We start from the raw sequence: 19,882 nt of genomic DNA, 5'->3' as shown, positions 1-19,882 counted from the left end.
GAAGTGCAACATCTTTAGTTTATCACTTAATAGCCAATGATGATGTGAAAAAGCACTAATATTGGGAAGCAGAAGTTGTCAAATGTAATTAAGTGTCTTCAAAAAGGTTAATGGTGTGATTTTAAAATGAAGAATGTCTTTTATTTCATGTGGTAAACTTTTTATTCTACCCGTCTACTGTATATTAAATCGACTAAGTCTCTTGGCTTTTGGAACTTAATGCCAAAACAACGGTCGTAATGTTCATTACCATCGCTAAATGTTCATTGCTCGGCTTCTCTTACCTGGCAGCACTAAGACGGTGGTTGGCCAGCCTGTGGATCCAGAGAACTTCTTGAGGTCAGTCCAGGTGTTGATGGTGTCATGGATCAAAGGTTTGCCCCCCAGGCTGGACAGGTGGAGTGTACGGCTGGGGATGAGCAGGCGCAGGACGTCCTCTGGCTGTGCAGTGCCACACTGTTGATCAAACTCGATGGTGGTCCAGCGGACACAGTCTGGGAATGATACCTGAGGCCAGGGGGAGACAGAGCAAGAACAGTTTAGACTTAAATTATATTTGTCTCTTACTTTTTCAGATGTACGGAACTGGCTAAGCAGTTAGCATGCCAAAGGATACCTTACCCTGTATTGTGTGACGCCGGCTTGTTTGTAAGGGTGGTCACTCTCAATTACAGAGTAGTGGTTTGAGGTGGTACAAGCTGACAGGCCCTGCTCAGGCTGGTTGCCAGTCGTGCTGTCTGTTGACTGGTTGGGATTGAAGGTGGGTGGGGCATACTTTTGGTTGAGGGCAGAGACAGCAGGTAACAGCTCCTGAACGAGTCCAAAGACCTCAACAGCAGCCTGGATGAGGAAGAGGAGGTATTTCACCACGATGCCACATCAGAGAGAGACAATTTCAAGATAAAGGGTTTGCCATCCTGGTTTGACCTCTTACCTTAGGTACAGATGCAGCCACAGGGCCGATGTAGGCCAGGATAAGGGGCAGGAGCATGGAGAACAGGCTGGAGGAACTTAGTAGCTCAGGAATGTCATCCACTGGAGATAATAAATGACACAGATTAAATTGACGAGGCTGAACAGATAAATTCAACACAAGTGGCACTACAGCAATGCCTTTGTGATACAGGTGCATGTTTGTTGTGCTTACCGTCGACAGCAAAAGCTCTGTGAAGCAGGTCCTTTGCAGCTCTGACCACAGCACTGACCACAGATAGAGCTCTGCTGCAGTTCTTGTCCTCCTCATTGGCTTTACTCAGCAGCTGAGACTGGAGATCCCCATCGTACTCACTCCTTTAGCCAGGAGAAAAACTCAAGTCAGAAACGGCAAATACTACACAGATTATATATTACAAAATGTTTGGTTTGTGTTTACCTGTAGTAAAGAACCTGTGGGATCTGTCCTCTGGTCTGATTGGTGCCATTGCTACTCAAGCTGCAGGTGCTGAAGGTGAAGGACACACCATCAGAGCACTGCACTGTGGTCATACCTCCGTCCCCATTAGCTGTCCGGCTGCCGTAGTTCCGTAAACGCACAGCATACTTTACCCCCTCCTGCAACAGAAGACATTCATCAGTGAGATTATATGCGTTTGAAACAAAACCCAGCACAAAATTGTATAAAGTTAGTTACAGCATCTGTATCTCAACAGCAAATCATAAGCATGTATTATTTTCTTGTACCTTCAGTGGCACTGCCTTGTCCATGCGAATCTCAGCAATATCACTGGGAGAATCATCAGTGCTGTAGGTGCCCTTCACCAGCTCCAGGGACGTCCACCTGTGAGAATGTGCCGAGTCCCCTGGGTGCTCTGTCTGCGCCTGAAGGATGAGGGAACAAAAGTTGTAAAAAAAAAAAAGAGGCTAGGGCAGAAAACTAGTCAAGCAACACCAGAAAATGCATAAAATACAAGCTGAAAATGATTCCTAATCACTTACATCATCAGCCAGCACCTCTAGTTCATACTCATGGATGCCCCCTCCTCCGTAGACGCAGACGCCGACCAGCACAACGCCTGGCTTGTCCACTGTCATACAGATGGCATCCGGAGAGCCGTTGCCCGTGTTCCAACTCCGGCCCTGGCTCGTTTTGGTGAAACGGTTAGGGGATGCTTTCACGGAGTGGAGCGAGTTCAGCCCATCAACCTAATGAGCAAGGACACAATTCAGTTCATCCTTGAGTCCAAGTGACGTTTCCGTCAAGGTGTTCCTGAGATATCACGTTCACGAGAATGGGACTGACGGACGGACGGACAGCCCAAAAGGCCACAACTTCCGCCGGCGCGGAAGGCATAAAAACAGTGCAGTCTGAAAACAGTACAAACTATTACTATTTATATCAGGCTGCTGACAATAGAGAGCCAGACACAACTGCAGAGGGACCCTATCCAGGTGCTCAGGGGAGGAAGACTTGTTTCCCTGACAACAGACTGGTGAGAAAAACAGTGGTGTTGAAAGCTGCTGTCAAGTGACGGTTACTATGGCAACAAGAACGTAAGCAGTACAAGGGTATGCGTGTGACAATAATTAAATTAGGAGTGTGAGAAAGGGAGGGCGACAGACATCTGCCCCACCCACTTAATGACTCAGCAGCATACCGTAACAACAATAGAAAAAGATCAAATTGCCACTTCTCTGGTACTGTTTTTTTTTTGGCAACAGTAAAAATGCCACCTTGTTCCAGGAAAAAGCCGTCACTATGAAATGTTAGTTTGATAACAACAGAGCTTTAAGTAAACGGATATGGCACGAGGGAGGAGGAAAGAAAAGGAATGAGGCAAGACAGTCTTGTTGACAGATCTCATCTACAGCCTATAAATATGACATTTCTGACAGAAGTAGGAGCGGATGCAAATGTGAACTTTGAAAAACAACAATGAATGTGACAGTGGGCAATGATTACAATGTGAATGACCAGTACAGAGACAAGATGTAGAACTCTATAAAAGCACATCAGGTCTTACTGTAAGTTGTCTTATAGAACACTAAACTTGTGTATACATTTGCCAAAGCCAGGATCTGTGGCCCTACATACATGATGTATGTGTGTGTTTGTGAAGGTGTATGTAAGTATCGGAGTGAGATAAGTTACCTCAGAGCCCAGGGCAGAGGCGGTGAGCTCAGAGACGATGGAGGCCAGCAGACCACAGGTGTTGGAGACCAGGTGTGGAGAGAACAGCTCCACCTCCTTCCTCAAACTCTTCCTCACAGGCAGCACCACAATCACCAGCATCTTCTCCAGTACCTCCCGGAAACTGGTCATGCCCATCAGGTTCTCCTCCGTCTAAAAGGGAAAAAATATGATATTACTGTTTTGATACTGAGTTATTATGAGAATAGGATGTGGTAATGATCACCACAAACATTTCCTGGGTCACCGTCCACATCCATAAGCACCCACCTCCACCATTTTTGAAGTGAGGGTACCTGATGTAGAGGACAATATATGATGTGCAAAAACTCACATGGCTTAGTTTCTCCATGTGGGCAACCAGCAGGGGGAAGCGGTGAGCGAGGGCAGAGTCATTCTCTGTGCTGACTTGTTTGACCAGAGAACGCAGCAGCACTTCCCCGTCATATGCAATAGGCAGGATGGATGTCAGCTTGACTGAGGTGTTGCACAGAGCTGACATTACCGCCGCCAGCAGACGGCTGCTGGACGTGCGAAAGTTGGCCTCAGCAATGTCCTAAAAAACAGGGAGGAACAAGAATGAATCTCTGACTTTATCACCTTTTTGAAATGTGTCTGCAATGTTTCATTTAACAACCTAAGACAATATTGTTAGGGAGCTATGATTTTTCCGTTATTGGAAATTTTATATCTTTCAGTTTTTGCTTGAAAAAAGCAAGCAATTCGAAGACGTCACCATAGGCTTTGGGAAATTACGATGGGGAATTGACATTTTATACACTACACTATTGATATATCGGGGAGAAGCCAATAGATGAATTGCTAATGAGAATGACACTGTAACTAGCTCCAGTCCTGCTTAAAACTCCTCCTGAACTACAATGACATGGTCTGCCGTTATTGACCTGGTCTAGGCAGTTGAGCAGGTCACAGAGGCAGGCCCACTGCAGAGCTGGGGTTGGGTAGAAAGAGTGGAAGCAGGCAGTGAAGGTGTTGTGGCACTCCTGCAGCACAGCTTCCAGTAGGGTCAAAGGTTGAGACAAGTAGCCCTGCGGGTCGTTGTCCAGCTTGGTCAGGCAGTTGTCCATGCCTTCTGACAGGATCTTCTTCAGCAGGCTGCGCGTCTTTCCCACGCACTCGGCCAGCTTGCTCGACTCCTCCACCACAGCTTTGGTGCTGGCTAGAATTCAAACAACAGATAGAAAAAAGAAAACATTGTGAGTTCAATTGAAATGCACTTTTGTAAATATAAACACAATCTAGTCTGTAAAGGTTTCAATGTTTTCTAGGTCACAGGCAGAAGTATTGGCACACTGAGTGTTTCATTCAAAAATTAAAAAGGATGGTTATTGTCAATGTTTCATTCAGAAAGGCATTCATAACTGAATAGGGGAAAAAAAGTCACTAATAGCTTGAAAGCAGCAACACTGTGACATCATATTGCCGAAGAGAAACTCTTTTAAGTTTTCTGTGCTCCTACCAGCAATGGGGAAGATCTCACAGATGTAGACCCTGAGCAGGCGGAGGCAGCACGTGCCAACAAAGCGCAGTCTCTCCAGGTCCAGCAGGGTGGCTGTGTACTGGAAGCCCTTCAGCCCTCGCAGCTCCTCTACACCCAAAACCAAGGTGGTCCAGCTCCAGTGAAGGACACTCAGCAGAGACTCAAAACACTCCTACGGAGAGACAGAGTGAGACAGTGACACACAGTAAAAAAAATTACCTGTCAAGACACTTAAGCAGGTAGAGAGGCAAAACACTATTCAGAACACAGAGACCGTACTCACCACAGAGACGGTACGAGCAAATGAGCGTTTAAGGATATGGACTGGTTCACTGGTCTGCTGTTTCCCTTTAGCTGCATTGCCATCATTTGAAGGAAGCCTGGTGTTAAAATATAAAGAAGAAATCAAAATCATTTACATGACAAGACTAAAGACAAAATAAAATATAATATTCAAAATATTGAATCACTGTTAACAAAATGTAAAGAATTTGACTTGCCTGTAAAGTAGCTGAGGTATTTGACCCGCATTAACATCTGTACCGTTGTTTGACTTCTTAGAGCTTTTGAACTGAAAGACCACACTGAAGGGGAAAAAAAGACAAATTAAAGTGATGTCTTCAAATTCAGGTATTATACAACCAAATAATACTAGGGCTGTCAATCGATTTAAATATTTCATCGCGATTAATCGCATGATTGTCCATGATTAATCGCACATCTTTAATCTGTTCAAAATGTACCTTAAAGGGAGATTTGTCAAGTATTTAATACTCTTATCAACATGGGAGTGGGCAAATACACTTGCTTTATGCAAATGTATGTATATATTTATTATTGGAAATCAATTAACAACACAAAACAATGACAAATATTGTCCAGAAACCCTCACAGGTACTGCATTTAGCATAAAAAATATGCTCAAATCATGACATGGTAAACTCAAGCCCAACAGGCAACAACAGCTGTCAGTGTGTCAGTGTGCTGACTTGACTATGACTTGCCCCAAACTGTATGATTATCATAAAGTGGGTATGTCTGTAAAGGGGAGACTTGTGGGTACTCATAGAACCCATTTTCATTCACATATCTTGAGGTGAGAGGTCAGGGGACCCCTTTGAAAACGGCTATGCCAATTTTTACTTGCCAAAATTTAGCGCAAGTTTGGAGTGTTATTTAGCCTCCTTTGTGACAAGCTAATATGACATGGTTGGTATCAATGAATCCCTTAGGTTTTCTAGTCTCATTTCTTCACTCTTGCTTTAAAACTGAACCCTGTACAACCTCCAGAAGATTGATTGTGTTAATGCAGTAAAGAAATTAGTGGCGTTAAAACGAATTTGCGTTAATGTGTTATTATCGCTTTAACTTTGACAGCATTAAATAATACATATGGAAAATGTGTATTAACATATAAATGCAGAAGACTCATTTATATCGTGAAATCAGTTTTACCCATCATCAGTAGTAATGGTAGCCTGTCCGTGGGAGCCACAGTCACTGCTGGGTCCAGACACTCGGGCCCACGCCACATACCACCAGCCCAGCTGCAGCAGCACCGGCTCATCAAACATCATGGCATATTTCTCCCTAAAGATAAAAAAAGAGACCAACATTAGTTCCAAAAACTTTTTTTTCTTTACAAGAAATAGTTGTGAGAACAGAAGGGAAACCTAAGGAATCCATAACTTTACCTGGCAGCACAGTCATATGCCAGCACGTCAGTCTCAGCCAGCAGATCACCGTCTGTCTCGTGGTCACCCCCGTCAGGTCCCAGCTCAAAAAGCTGTACAAAAACAGGACTGGGTCAATATATTGTAAACGCCGGTAATTTGAGGCAATCCTTCAGTGGCACTTTATTCCTTTCAGGATGTTTATCTATTACAATGCAATTATTCAAGCTTTGCATTGATTATGGTCAAACAACTTAATGTTTATGTCAGTCTTGTGTGTCTTGGTGCAAAGCAAGAGAATTTAAAAATTACAGCCATGACGAAAAAATGCCTGAAATGAATATTGAATAAATGGCTAAAAAAAAAAACAAGGCGTCTCACCTTGATCTTGGCAGTGTACTCCCCTCGTCCCCCGAACAGACCCAGCCCACCCAGCAGGATGTCTGCATCAGCACAGAATCGGATGGCCTCCACAGAGTGGGCTGAGTAACCCCAACCACCACCGTGACCTACAGAATCACACATGGGATCAATCAGGCTATGTAAGGTACACAGATGTTGTTTGTCCACTTTTAACCACTTTGCTTCTTTACTAAGGAGGATGATAAACTGGCCTGAATATTTATGTTTAACATACTCAGCGGTGTTGACTTAAAAAGTTAAAGGTCAGCTAAGCTTGATATAATCACAACATCAAACCAAAACATATAAAGGCCAAATAAGACTGCTGCAGGGATGACTTATTTTAGTAGGTCAACCCAAAAGTTAGCATCGCACAACTTCCCTCAACAAAAAGCCAATGGGGTTTTTACATTGGGTTTTGGATTATTGCAGAAAATAAGCTCTGTGGCAAACACGTGTTTGATACTTACACATTTTGTTCAGCAAGATCATTACAAATGAACACCGCTTTTATGATTTTTGAAGCGCGGATACAATCGGCAGAGGTAAAAAAGCTAACGTTAGGCTATAAACAAACTACACCACGGTCGCATGAGTGCGAGTATACACAACTTCAGCTTGTGTTAACCACAGGCCTTATTTCAGGCATCTAACCAAAACCCATTGACTTTGAGACAAGGGAACCGAACTCTGGGTTTTAGGACTCATTCCTGCAGCACTCTGTATCTCCCAGTATGTTGCATCATCGTCATTTACCATGAATCCTGTACAAAGAGCCCACTTACTCTCAAAGCGGTTCACCACACTGTAGTCCTCCTTGGAGTAGACCTTCATCACTGCCTGGGTTTCTTCCTCTGCACTGGCTACACCCATCTTCAGTTCTTGCATGGCCGCCAGTGTATCAAGGCAACCTACGTGGACAACCCAGTATACATCATCTTACATTCAAATGATGATAAACAGAAATTCATAACCTAAGCATTCCTGCAAACTGTTTGGCTACGATCTAAGAGCGAATCTGTCGCTCAAATCAATTTTCCCAAGAATTGAAATGGAACTGATGGGAGAATAGAAAGCACATCACTCATTCAAAGAAAGGCCCATTCCATGAAAAATATGAGAGCTACACTGACTACACTATAGCCTGATCACAGGAGTGGGGTTTGGACACTGGTAACATCTTTGAAGAAACACAGATGCATCGTCCATCATCATTTGTGTCATAGCGTTCATGTGCATATTCATGAGACTCTTCATAAAAAGATTCATATGACCCTTCGCTGAATATCTAGTGCAGAGGATTACCAAGGATGTGTAGGGCTCCATGAGAGCGAGTAGTGGTGGCATGTGATCCTGAGGGCAACGCAAGCTCTGGACTAAGGATGCTACAGCGAGCCTGCAGGTCTGTAGCAGAGGGCATCCTGGCATCAGCTATCACTGCATTGTAGCACAACATCTCTTTTGCAGCAGGCAGGAACCTAAAAGCGCACAGAGGGTTACGAAGAGGGATTACACATGGAAGGGGTTCAATATGGTGCATGCAGCTTAACCAAAACTAAACCAAAATGTTTGCATTTCATTGCTCTGTATAGTCCTTGGACTGACCTCCATATAACATCATATACAGGGTCCAGACACAGGCCAAATCCCTGCAGGTCCTCCTGCTCAGAGTCATTGAAGGTCCTGCAGCTTCCATCCATTTTGTTGATAAGCAAACATTTAAATGGAGGCGGCTCAGACACAGAGGAGGGCACAAGGCCAATAATGTGTTTGCTGGCAAAGATCTCTGAAGTAGCTAGGACATGGGAGTTGATAAGAGCCTCATCGATCCGCAGGAACGTCTGGTCTCCGCTGGCACCGATCCAGGTAGCCTTTCGTCCATATTTGGCACCAATGTTGGGCATGGGAGATGGCTTGGCATTCCAGTAGGGCATGTCCAGGATGGGCCGGCCCAGCTGTCCTTTCTGAAAAACGTGTTATAGCTGTATTCACTCCGCAGAGTTTATGGTCAACTATATCAAAACAGGTGTAAAGCAATGAACATTTAGAGTACTGCCAATGTACAGTGTTCGTCTTACCGAGAAGCTGCCAAATGTAAAGACCTGCCCGTCCATGAGGAGAACGGCTGTGTGGTTACTGCCTGCTGTCACCTGTACACTGGGACCTGGAAGGGCCTGCACCAGAGTTGGAGAACCCCTTGCAGGTAGAAACATCTAGTTTAGGCTGTGTGTCCATGTGAATGCAGCAGTTTGTTTATTTATGTTTTGCAATGCAATTCAAAGCAACAAGGCGAGACTCTGGACTTACATTTCTAAATCGTTACTAGAACAACTGGGCTGAATTAACAAATGTAGGCCTGTAATACTTAGGACAAGTAGCTAGCTTTCCTAAAACACATGTCTAACAACAACCTCTTCCTGGTCAGTAGAATTATGGTTAATGTAGTATTTCATGTAGACTCAATTCTGTTCCCATTACATAAAGGGGAAGTTTGTAAGATTTTGCATGTATCAACGTTTTTTTTATCATTTTTTATTGCCAATGTGTGAACAAGTTCAATCTCGTTCAGTCTCGTGTTTGTCGCCTCACTGTTTTGACCGATGCTCGCTCGCGTCTACGTAGTGCGAGCACAAGCGTGAGCAACAGGACGCTGATTGTTGTTGACTTAACGGCCACAGGTGTCACTTTTAACAAGCAATTTCTGATTCTTACATAGAGCCCCTTTAATGACAATAAAATACTGCATTTAATTTTCCCATTAACTATTCTTTATATGTAACGAATAATTCCTTTCACATTAAATTAAAAACATGTAAAGGCATGTAAAGGCAACAGAAGTAATACCTGGAGTTTACATCTCCATGTCCAAGCTGCCCATGTTGGCCGTAACCAAACGTGTAGACATCTCCATTCTCCATCAGCACCACTGTAAAGCAACATAATCATGACTGGTATTTATTCACTTTCTTTACTTCAAGGTCAGCCACTATGGCAAGCCGTAAACGTAAACTTGACTATCTGGAATTAGCATTAGAGATATCAACAACGACATTTTGACTAGTCATAATTACACTGTGTGTAATTAGTCATAATTACATTGTGACTAGACAGAATTTTTATACAAGATATCTATAGCGTCATTCTGACTCGTCAAAATGACAGAGATATTGAATGAATTACAGATATCTGCAGTGATGTCACTGTAAACGACATCACACATCCTAAATGACAATTGCAGATATCTGCAATTCAGTTTTGACGATCCCAAATAATAGTTGCAGGTATCTCAAACGTCATTATGACTAGGCCAAATTGTCTTGCATGACTTTGCTCATGCAAGACTTCCCATTGGATATTGGCCCAACAAAGCATTTAAACAGTGTTAGCAGAAGCTTTTGCGAACTTTGAGAGTTAGTTAGTTACAAAATGCCATCAAATAGAAAGAGCTTATCGTCAAGGAATTAATGGCGAACAAGAGCTTTCTTCACTAGAGAGTTGTGGTAGAAATGTACAGCGTATTGTAGATTTATTGTCTCCAGTCTCACTTGATAAAACCATACAGTTACTGTGCAGTACCATACTATGTTTGAATAGCTTCCGCCTCCCACTCACCGATGCTTCTGACATAATCACAGATATCTAAAACGTTATTTCGCCTAGTCAAAACTTTAATTCAAGATATCTCCAAATGAGATATCTGTAATCAAAAGTAATTTCAAGATATCTATAACTTGATAGTAGATATTTGCCAATTAAATTATGACTATTCCTACATCCAGTTTGAGATATCTACAACATCATTCTGTCTAATTTAAGATATCTAAAAAGGACAATGTAGACTATGACTAGTCATAATTCAGTTGTAGATAATAAGTAAAAAGTAGTAGTTTTGAATAGGCAAAATGACGTTGCAGATATCTCTAATGAATATCCAGTCTAGCTAATAGATGATAAAACGGCTTGCCATACAGCCACTGTTGTTAGAGGCTTTAAAAATAATTTTCTTAAAGTAATATGCAGTCAAAAATCTACCTTGGTGCCTGACCAGAAGCAGCCATGAGGGAAATTAACCTACCTGAGTGGTGAAATCCGCAGCTGACCTGCACAGCTCGCAGCTCACAGTCAAATCTCACTGCCCCTGGGGGGTAGGTGGTGATTTTGCTGGCATCCTTCTCTCCGCGCTCGCTGCTACCATCTGCAAGGCAAACACTCCAAAGTCAGCACATTTGAGTAGAGAACGAGGGGAGAGATTGAGGATTAGCAGCAACTTCAGACCACAGAGGTGGATGTCTCTGCACAGTCCTGGAAAAACGGAGCTGGAGGGAAAAGAGGATTCAAAAGGGAGAAAAGGGAGAAGCATGCCGAAATAGAAAGGAGGGAACAACACCTCTATTACAGAAAGGCTTTTGGCAACCAGTCCCATTACAGATGCACAGATGGTTTGTTTAGCAAATAATTACATTTTCTTCTCAACATCTGTCTGTGTTCAATGAGGAAGAGGGAATCTGGTTTACCCTGAGCCCTGTGTAAGAGGTCACAGTTGTGTGTGAGGGGGGGAAAGTTGGATAGATACCCATGCATTACAGTAAATACAATGACAGTCAATATCTTTTTGGACCAGGAACCAGCTCATTGTGGTTAACCTCTGTATCTGAGGCCAGCCATATGATAACAGCTTTAGGTTTCAATACTTCTTCACCGTAATTGTAAAATAAATATTGACTGACTCATAGCCCAAACATTTATAAGGTAGGATTGAAAGTTTAGCTCATGGTGACAACTGTCAATGTAAGTTAAAAAACAGAAGTGCTCTTAATGACATCTAAAGCACAATTAGAGCGCACTGGGAGGTCACAGACAGAAACACCGGTATTGTCGGTTGGGCGGATTTTGGAGCACACATTCCTGTTCATGAGTATAAAACCATGAAGAATGATGCTCAGGGGAGTTGCCCCAAATAACCTACAGTAGCCTTACAACTGTGCATCAACCACAATGAATGGTTCCGCAAAAGGAAAGTTATTCAGCAAAAACGGCCTCATTTCCTCAACTGTCATTAAAGGAGGAAACCACTGCTGCTCTGAGATATAATACACTGTGGCATCATAGTTTCCACATGTAACAGTGGCACGATAAAACAAGCCATTTTCTCCTCAACAATGAGTTTCTATTGGGAAGGTTTTCAAAATTGTACATGTTAAATGAATGCTTTACATCAACAAGGGCACAATGCTAGGCAGCCCAGAATCAAGCCTAGCCAATATCATCCACCAGCAGTTTCAGACCTGAGGATCGACTCCAGCCTGAGCCACCTATTGGCAAGAAAAGCAGCAGCAGCCTAGAGAGGCAGATGTAGACCTGCTGATGTGCAGAAAGAGATACCAGCTCTTTTTTTAATATGTGTACATATGAGTGACACAGTTTGATATTTTATATTTTGTTAACTAAAGTAAATTTTGTCCTGAATAGTATAAATAGTACAGAGAGAGTTTGAAGGCTATAAGTGTTCCCTGTCGTCCTTGTGGTTACTTTAGAAAGGAAAGTAAGATGGTTTGTCAAAACCAAACAACCCGAGTCAACAACAGATATAGGTTGACTGTGTTATGTTGTTGCAGCTGAATCATATATGTGGGTCTTACTGAAATCATTTACATATAAGTTGTTTGTTGGTTGAATAGTTAGCTTCAAGATAAGTAACTCCAGATAATGAACACGTACTGTGCACTCACTAGTCTGATGGTCAAGTGCCTAAAAAGCTTAAAGGGTAACTTCATTATTTATCAACCTGAAATTGGTCCAGTATTGAGGGAGAGCGCTGTAGACGGCAGCTGCTCACGGGCTGGAATGTGGTGCTATTGGGGCAAGCTGGCGCCATCATTTATGTCCACTAAAAGTGCTTGTTTTTGCCATGACAGGCTCTGATTGTTATTAGAAGTGTCTGACATTATGGACAGAGTCTCGTTCAAGGAAAAGTCTCGTTCTGAAATCTGGCGAGGTGAAGTGTTGCTGGAAGACAACGGTTGAATAGTGGAATTTGGCAGAGTTTGTTGTGTTGGAGTACAGAACGCGTAGCTTAGTGTTATTTAAAAGATTTTCAGTGTCATGGCTGAATATTTAGATGATTTCCACAATGTGGATGAGGACTTTGAATTCGATGGCTGCCCGTATTCATTAGAGCCTGAGTATAGGGATATTCAGATTTCACAACGAGACTTCTCCTTGAGCAGGACTTGGACACAATAACAAACAGACTGGATGAAGTGAAAGGTAAAGAAAAATGTTTTATTTCTCTGTAGGGTCCTTTCCATAATGCTGTCAGACACTTATAATAACTATCTGAGCCTGTCAGTAGCAAAAACAAGTACTTTTAGTGAACGTAACGTTACAGTGACGCTGCTCACTTTACCTTGCAGCTCGTTTCGTGGCTGGCGGTTACAGCGTTATCACTCAATACTGGACCAATTTAAAAAAAATGTTGTCCCCATTAGTCACTTAGACACAAAAACATGGGAAAATAGGTCCATGTTGAAAAATACCGACATGACCCTTTAATGTTATGCCAAGTTCATAGATTTTAAGATGTTTGTGGGTGATTTCCAAGCCATTCTCATGAGATGCTTCACATCTAAAAACACGTGTTTTAAAACTAACAACCCTGCTTCCTTCCTTCTGTGTCATATTTTTCAGCTCTTCATTTATCAAAGCTTGCTCTCCCCAGTGATCGCTGTTTCGTCTGCTTGTAATGCTTCAGTCGTACCCACAAAGTGACAAATCAGCTGCCACGGGAGTGATGGCAAATCCAGTTAGGCAAGGACACTGATTTCTATTTAGGTCAAACAACAGCAGTGGGCAGAGCAGGCGTCCTACTCGGAGGATTAGAACTGTTAAACCAGAAAATTAATTAGCATAACAGACCAAATCTTTATTGTACTTCGGCCCTTTCCTATGTTAGGGTGACATAAAATTAATGAAAAGGGAACCAGCCTGTTGAGGTTTAACCCGGTCTAAAGGCTTCAGTCATTTCTCCACTGGGAGTCACAGTGAGTCCTTCTTGCCAACAGGCTACATTGTTTGCTACCATGAGACCTGGTGAAGACATAAGAGTCCTGCCGTCAGAGAGTGAGAGAGGAGGTGGGCGGGACAGCCAGATTGGGAGATGAGTCAAAGGGGTGTCTCTGCACCCGTTGAGTTAGTGAAGACCGTAGTACCTTTGTGCTTGTCCCGTTTATGCCTTAGTGCCTGAAGGGGTCTTATTCTGGCTAGGGCCTGCTCACGCTGGTTCATAAAAATGGGACCAGGAAAAACAAGGGGGCCTGGGGGAGAAAGAAACTTTCACATGCATGCACAATGCTCACAAATGGGAAAGAACACATGATAATACTTCACCACAGCAATACACACACACAGTAAAAAATTATAAAAAGACACAAGCAAGGGGGAAGTCACCAAGGCACAACACCCAAGCTCACACAGGGATGGACATACTGTTTGTAGCTTCCACCCATACATTAACCTCCACTCCCATCTTCTCACTTTCCCTGTGTTTAATTCTCTGACATATAAAGCATATCATGAAACCAAAAACACACACAAACACACACAGCCCTTCTCTATACATAGTCCCATTCTGTTCAGCCCTGATTCATACCTCTGCCCTCCTCCAGCCTGTGCCGGCGGTTGATCCTCTGTCGTTTCTCCTCCTGACGGATCTGAATGTGCTCCTCGATGTTCACTCCTGGAGGGGGAGGGACAGGCACAGCTGAAAACAAAAAAAAGGCCCCAGGTACAGGCAGCCAAGACAGGATGCAGGAGGAGGAAGAGGAGGAGGAGGGAAGACGGAGCAGAGCGGAACAAAACAAGACACACATCAATGAATGATGGAAAGACGTAATGGAGAAGCAATGACTCTGCACAACACAAGAATAAAACAAAGGATGAGCGACGACAAGTGCGCGAAATACTGCATTCAAGCAAATGCGACAGACAGTGTGATGTGCGTGGCATAAGCAGCGCTACTGGCATAGGTCAGAATGATGTACAGCTTGCACACAATCCCGCTTAGGACTAACTATGGAGGATCCAACACACTGCAAACCACTGAAAATTGGAATATCACATCACATATGTATGTGCATGACATTTTAACATGCATATGATTTATCAGCGAAATGTAAACAATGCAAGTGGTGATTCAGGTGAGATGTAATTATTGTATGGATGAGCAAAACGGGAGAAAAATGAAATCATACAAGATATCAGTTGGCATACCTAGCAGCAGGTCCAGTGGAATCATCTCCTTCACTGCATCAAATATGCCTCTCTGTCTGGCCTCTTGACCATCCAGCTCCCTGGCACAGGCCTTGCAACAGCCACATGCTGAGCAGCCAGACTCTCCAGACCCACAGCCACAGATACTGGTTGGCAGACACAGATAGAAAAAAATATTCACATTATTATAAGCAATTTAGCCAAAATGTATTAAAAAGAGATCCTCCTTCCCCCAGTCAGATGCACATTTTTTTGGTTCTCTTGACAGTACTTACTTATTGATAAACACAAGTGCTTTACAGATAGTGTACTGTAATGAGCCCCTTCACCCCCTCCCAATTTATGTGTCTTCTTACCCTCCTGGTACTCTGTCTGGCCGTCCGCTGCTGACACAGCTGGCACCGTAGCCAGTGCAGTCTCCACACACTGTGCAGACCATGCACTGGTCCAACTTCCACTTGTGCATGCCTGGCTGGCACATCATGCTCTTCTCTTCCTTCTCTTCCAGCTCGTCCTCCAGGTCTTCATCCATGGCTGTGGCCATGCTCTCTACACCAAACGCTACAACAAACAAACAAACAAACAGGAAAACCATCAGATTGAGTGTAGTACAAAGACAATGTACGTAAGACAATATGCACTATGTTGTTGTGTGTATTTGTTAGTCTGTGTTTGTTCAGCCACTCACCTTTCCCTGCCTGGCTCATGGATCCAGTGTCTCTGCCACACTGGCCCTTGTTATTCACCCCAAATGTCCACACTTCACCGCCCTTGGTCAGAACACACGTATGGGCCTTACCCATGGCAACCTGAGTTACAGAGTGACCTTTCAGGTCTGTCACCTGGCCTGTGGACAAGAAAGCAATGATTATAAAGAAGGTGGATATCATGGCTTTAATCATGACATATATAGATATTTATTTTTTTAAAAGTCTTTAATCGGTCTTTATCAAAGTAATGTAGACAATGAGAGGAAACTACTGAAATATCTGTGAGAAATTCCCTGAAGTATAAAATTTGAAATAGCCTGTCAACTCACAAGTGCTGTCACTGTAAATAGCATCTTTGCCAAACATGTAGAGCTCTCCATCCTTGGTGATAATGCTGCTGCTGCCATTGTTACACGCTGTATACACTGCTGTCTTGGTCTCTAATTTGATCATCTTCTTGGGTTTGTACGGCTTGGGCTGTCTGCGACTTTTGGCTGCAAAGGAAAAATGACAAACATCATCTTCAGGACTTCAACTGAGATGGCTTTGATTCTGCGCTTAATAAAAGGTTGAATAGAATGAAAGGTTGGATGTTTGCCGATAGTATGAAATTGTCTTACTGGACTCTCCGTCCTCTCCCTTGCTGGCAGAGCCGGTGAAGAACACACTTCCGTCTTCGGCCACTAGCAGTGCATGAGAGCCATCGTGGCCGACCGAGAACTGAACAATCTTGGGAGACTTTGTGACGGGCAATTCCACCCATTTCCCTGCTGACGGGCCACCCTGCTTTATACCCAGGCTCTGGTACTTTCCTGTGTAGTAAATCTGTGACGAAAGAAGATCAAATACAGCAACATTTGAAAGATGATCAGGAATAAAAAACTGTTTTCTTATAGTGGTCATTTTCGAGGAGTCAAGGATCTACAGTATATCCATTTCGTTGGACTACACCGTGTCAAAATCTTAGCCGGGGCTAATTTTTTCAGCAAACGGCCCAGAATCTTTTGCTGGAGCCCACCGTGACAGCCAACATCCCTGCTGCACCAACAGCAGGGATGCACTTTTGATGCACTGTTATTATCGGTCTGAACGCTGCCTTAGCCCATGTGTGTATTATATTAACAATTCACACAGCAGGTGTAAATTGTGATGACACATGTAAAAAGGCTGCTGCTGAAAGAGATTTTTTTATAACTCAATTCATCTGACGTTCACTTCCGAAATCATTACATAATCACAACAGCGTTGCACGCAGAACAAACCGTAGCTTGTAAAGCATAAACTCTGGGCCTTTGATTCTTTTCTTTACATCACATGTCTGGCATAATGTCCAATCCAAGTGATGGGTGAACTTTGTGCCAAGACACAGGTCAGTCGCTCCTATTTTTACCCATCCAGTCTATCTGGTTTAGGGTAATCTGCAGATAAAGTGTGCTGTGAGATTAGGCCTCCGCACAGACACAGAAATGTGCTACAGGCAACAGCCCTGGACTGCTATCTACAAAAGAGGCCCTCTGCACCACACCTACAGCACAGACACACACACACAGGCACACCCTCCACACACCCCTACAAACTACATGGTTAGCATTCTCATCTTAAAAATGTGACATATCCTCTTGAACAAAGCACTGCCTTTCTACAGTGATTGGCCTACTTTGCTCGATTACAGACCATGCAGTTTAACGCTGAGCCAAGTAGTGTACTGAGTCGATTCCTCTGTACACAGACACAGACATAATATCTATACTGTTTACTCTACCTTCATTAAAATGTGTAAATACTTGTTATTTCATGTTTGTGTTTCTAATCTTATATAAGTGTATAAACACAGAAAGCTTCACTTGTTGTGGCCCATGGTGTTTTTTCCTGAAAGTGGACATTATACTACAGGTAAGAGCTACTGCTTAGCTGGGTGAAATATCACTTCCAGTTATTTAATAGGGGTGTAACAATACATCAATCTGGATCGATGTATCGATTCAATGATCAATGATCCAATATCATCGATACAGAGTGAAAACATCATCTTTATTTTAAAATTTTTAACTGATATAAAACATTTGCACTTAAACATGAGAAATGTGGCACTTTATAGAGAACAGGAGGAGGTCTATTTTTATTATTTTTATTAAAAAGAATATATTGTTTTTCATTTAAATGTCTGGAAGTAAGTAATAAAATTGTCAAATCATATTTTAATTGCTTTTTGTGAGTTGATATAAATGTGAAATATAATATAAATAAATAAATATCAAATTTAAATCGTATCGTGGCAGACTTTATGATATCAGCAAATATTGTATCGTTCAATAATCGTCCAAAGAATTGCTATAATATCATATCGTGATGAAACTGCTGATCTACACCCTTATTATTTAAGCAGAGATATCACTGTATAAGCTCAGCGTGCATTTAACCACTAACAAGCTCGGGGTCCAGAGCACAATAAATAGTGCAAAGACCAAGAGACATCCAAAAAATACAGCTCCCTCATTCTGTTCTCAAGTCAGTGTAGCTGAGAGGGCCATCAAATATATCCAAAACAAGTAGACATGTCTTATTGTTATGTTTTAGTACAGCCTAGGAAAATCTGACTATAGCTAACTACATACAGATGTTATGAACAAAGGGAATGTTAATTTTGTACGATGGGCTTCATGTGGCCAGTGTCACAAAGAAGGATGAAAAAAAGCATTCAAAAACACTATTAATTTACAGCTTTTTTTCGCCGGGTTCATCCTCTAAAGTGCCGGGCCTGTCATTAGCAAGACAAAAGCTGTTAGAGCTCAGCGGTTGAACCTGTTCCAACGTTCATTTTTATTAAAAACATTTTAGGCACAAAACCAGAGAAGGTTTTCCACTCTCACCTTTCCCGAGGCAGTTTTCATCAAAGCAAACTCCCTGCCTGCTCCGAGCAACGCTGCCTCTTCATCAAAGCCTGTACCTGAAAAAACAACATTTAGAGCCAAATAAACAATGAGACACGGTATGGAAAGTATGCTTTTTTTAAAATTCCTTTGTATTTTGAATAACGTCTGACACATTTGCAACCTTGTAGACACACATACAGTATGAAATGCCTGTAGCAGGTGTACGTATGCATATGGAAAATCACTACCCACAGCCTTATACAGATAAAAGTATATATTTTTATCACTCACTGATGATGTGCAGATCCTTCTCGAGGTCAAATAGAGAGATGCCGCAGGCGTGCAGACATTTCCTTGCCAGCTTTAGCTGCAGTTCCTGCTGCAGGGCCGGGTCTGAGCTCATAGTATAGATCCGCACCACAAAACCATCCTGCAGGAGTCAGGGCCAACAGGAGGAAACGCTGTTTAGTTTTATGACTCAACATTGCTATGGTGTGGCACTTAGGAGTCCATCTAACAATTGTAGGACACATGAAGTCCCCGATTTAATGAAAACATATCCCCGCTTCACCTTACTGAATGTGACAATAGGAATGAATCAAGCTCTTAAAGGAACAGCTCAGAACTTTGAGAAATATGCTCATTCGTTTTCTTGCTGAGAGTGACAATAGAAAATGTATATCGCTCACATGTATGCACACCAAATATGAATATCTAGAGTAAAGACACGAGGGCATCAAGAAAGCAAATAAGCTTATTTCTCAAAATATCAGATTATTTCTTTAAACCACAATCATTTTTTATAGGAACATCCTGGACATCAAAACACTGGACTGCGCATGTATAAGTGACTTTAGTGGGAATGAGGTAAATCACTACATATGCATTGGATTAACACATGGATTATGACCTTATTGGAGTCATGGATTAGTCTATCAACTGGAGCTGCAGTATGTGTGGATCAGTCTACTGAGGGTGTGGCTTGGCATGAGAAAATCTACGAGTACATTTTTTAAATTTTAGTGGCAACTTAAAACCTCAGCCATGTCAGTGTTAATAGCACATCAATTCATCCCAGCAACACCACGAAGAGTGCGACATCAATCCACAACTCACACACTCTTGACTCAATACAGGGCACGTAACGGATGATGCAACTGCCAGAGATGTGGGTTAGTCAGACTGCAGGGGTTTTGGCTGAAAGGGGGCAATTTAAGGGAGAAAAAGAGAGGAACACAACAAGGAAATAATTGGGTGACAACAGGGATATAACAAAAGGATGAAGGGTAGCGTGGGGATGGTCTGGTTTCCACTGTGTGGTAATGATG

The 19,882-nt window shown here is 42.6% G+C and overlaps 1 protein-coding gene across 22 annotated transcripts in view; it reads right to left on the bottom strand.

The window, feature by feature from the left end:
• The window catches only part of mycbp2 (MYC binding protein 2), a 77,763-nt gene that overhangs the window by 37,108 nt on the left and 20,773 nt on the right, over positions 1–19,882 (bottom strand). For 17 of the 22 annotated variants that reach the window (XM_037789572.1, XM_037789564.1, XM_037789567.1 and 14 more), the window contains exons 10-40: positions 18,846–18,984; positions 18,552–18,628; positions 16,302–16,506; positions 16,011–16,175; positions 15,660–15,818; positions 15,328–15,532; positions 14,972–15,117; positions 14,352–14,462; positions 13,912–14,016; positions 10,779–10,898; positions 9,548–9,629; positions 8,782–8,899; positions 8,309–8,667; positions 8,009–8,181; positions 7,489–7,614; positions 6,683–6,810; positions 6,323–6,414; positions 6,084–6,218; positions 5,129–5,212; positions 4,912–5,008; positions 4,608–4,800; positions 4,033–4,307; positions 3,462–3,683; positions 3,089–3,280; positions 1,936–2,142; positions 1,681–1,818; positions 1,373–1,551; positions 1,148–1,290; positions 935–1,035; positions 622–840; positions 285–507 (exon numbers count right to left, since the gene is read on the bottom strand). In XM_037789572.1, coding sequence (XP_037645500.1) covers positions 285–507; positions 622–840; positions 935–1,035; positions 1,148–1,290; positions 1,373–1,551; positions 1,681–1,818; positions 1,936–2,142; positions 3,089–3,280; positions 3,462–3,683; positions 4,033–4,307; positions 4,608–4,800; positions 4,912–5,008; positions 5,129–5,212; positions 6,084–6,218; positions 6,323–6,414; positions 6,683–6,810; positions 7,489–7,614; positions 8,009–8,181; positions 8,309–8,667; positions 8,782–8,899; positions 9,548–9,629; positions 10,779–10,898; positions 13,912–14,016; positions 14,352–14,462; positions 14,972–15,117; positions 15,328–15,532; positions 15,660–15,818; positions 16,011–16,175; positions 16,302–16,506; positions 18,552–18,628; positions 18,846–18,984 — 4,918 coding nt within the window. The remainder of the gene's footprint in view (positions 1–284; positions 508–621; positions 841–934; positions 1,036–1,147; positions 1,291–1,372; positions 1,552–1,680; positions 1,819–1,935; positions 2,143–3,088; positions 3,281–3,461; positions 3,684–4,032; positions 4,308–4,607; positions 4,801–4,911; positions 5,009–5,128; positions 5,213–6,083; positions 6,219–6,322; positions 6,415–6,682; positions 6,811–7,488; positions 7,615–8,008; positions 8,182–8,308; positions 8,668–8,781; positions 8,900–9,547; positions 9,630–10,778; positions 10,899–13,911; positions 14,017–14,351; positions 14,463–14,971; positions 15,118–15,327; positions 15,533–15,659; positions 15,819–16,010; positions 16,176–16,301; positions 16,507–18,551; positions 18,629–18,845; positions 18,985–19,882) is intronic. The other 5 variants (XM_037789566.1, XM_037789584.1, XM_037789570.1 and 2 more) reach the window with 4 other exon arrangements.

This window comes from Sebastes umbrosus, chromosome 13, assembly GCF_015220745.1.
Source record: "Sebastes umbrosus isolate fSebUmb1 chromosome 13, fSebUmb1.pri, whole genome shotgun sequence".
In the NCBI taxonomy this organism is placed as follows: domain Eukaryota; kingdom Metazoa; phylum Chordata; class Actinopteri; order Perciformes; family Sebastidae; genus Sebastes; species Sebastes umbrosus.
The sequence above is the reverse complement of the archived record's forward strand: the minus strand, read 5'-3'. Positions and strand labels throughout refer to the sequence as shown.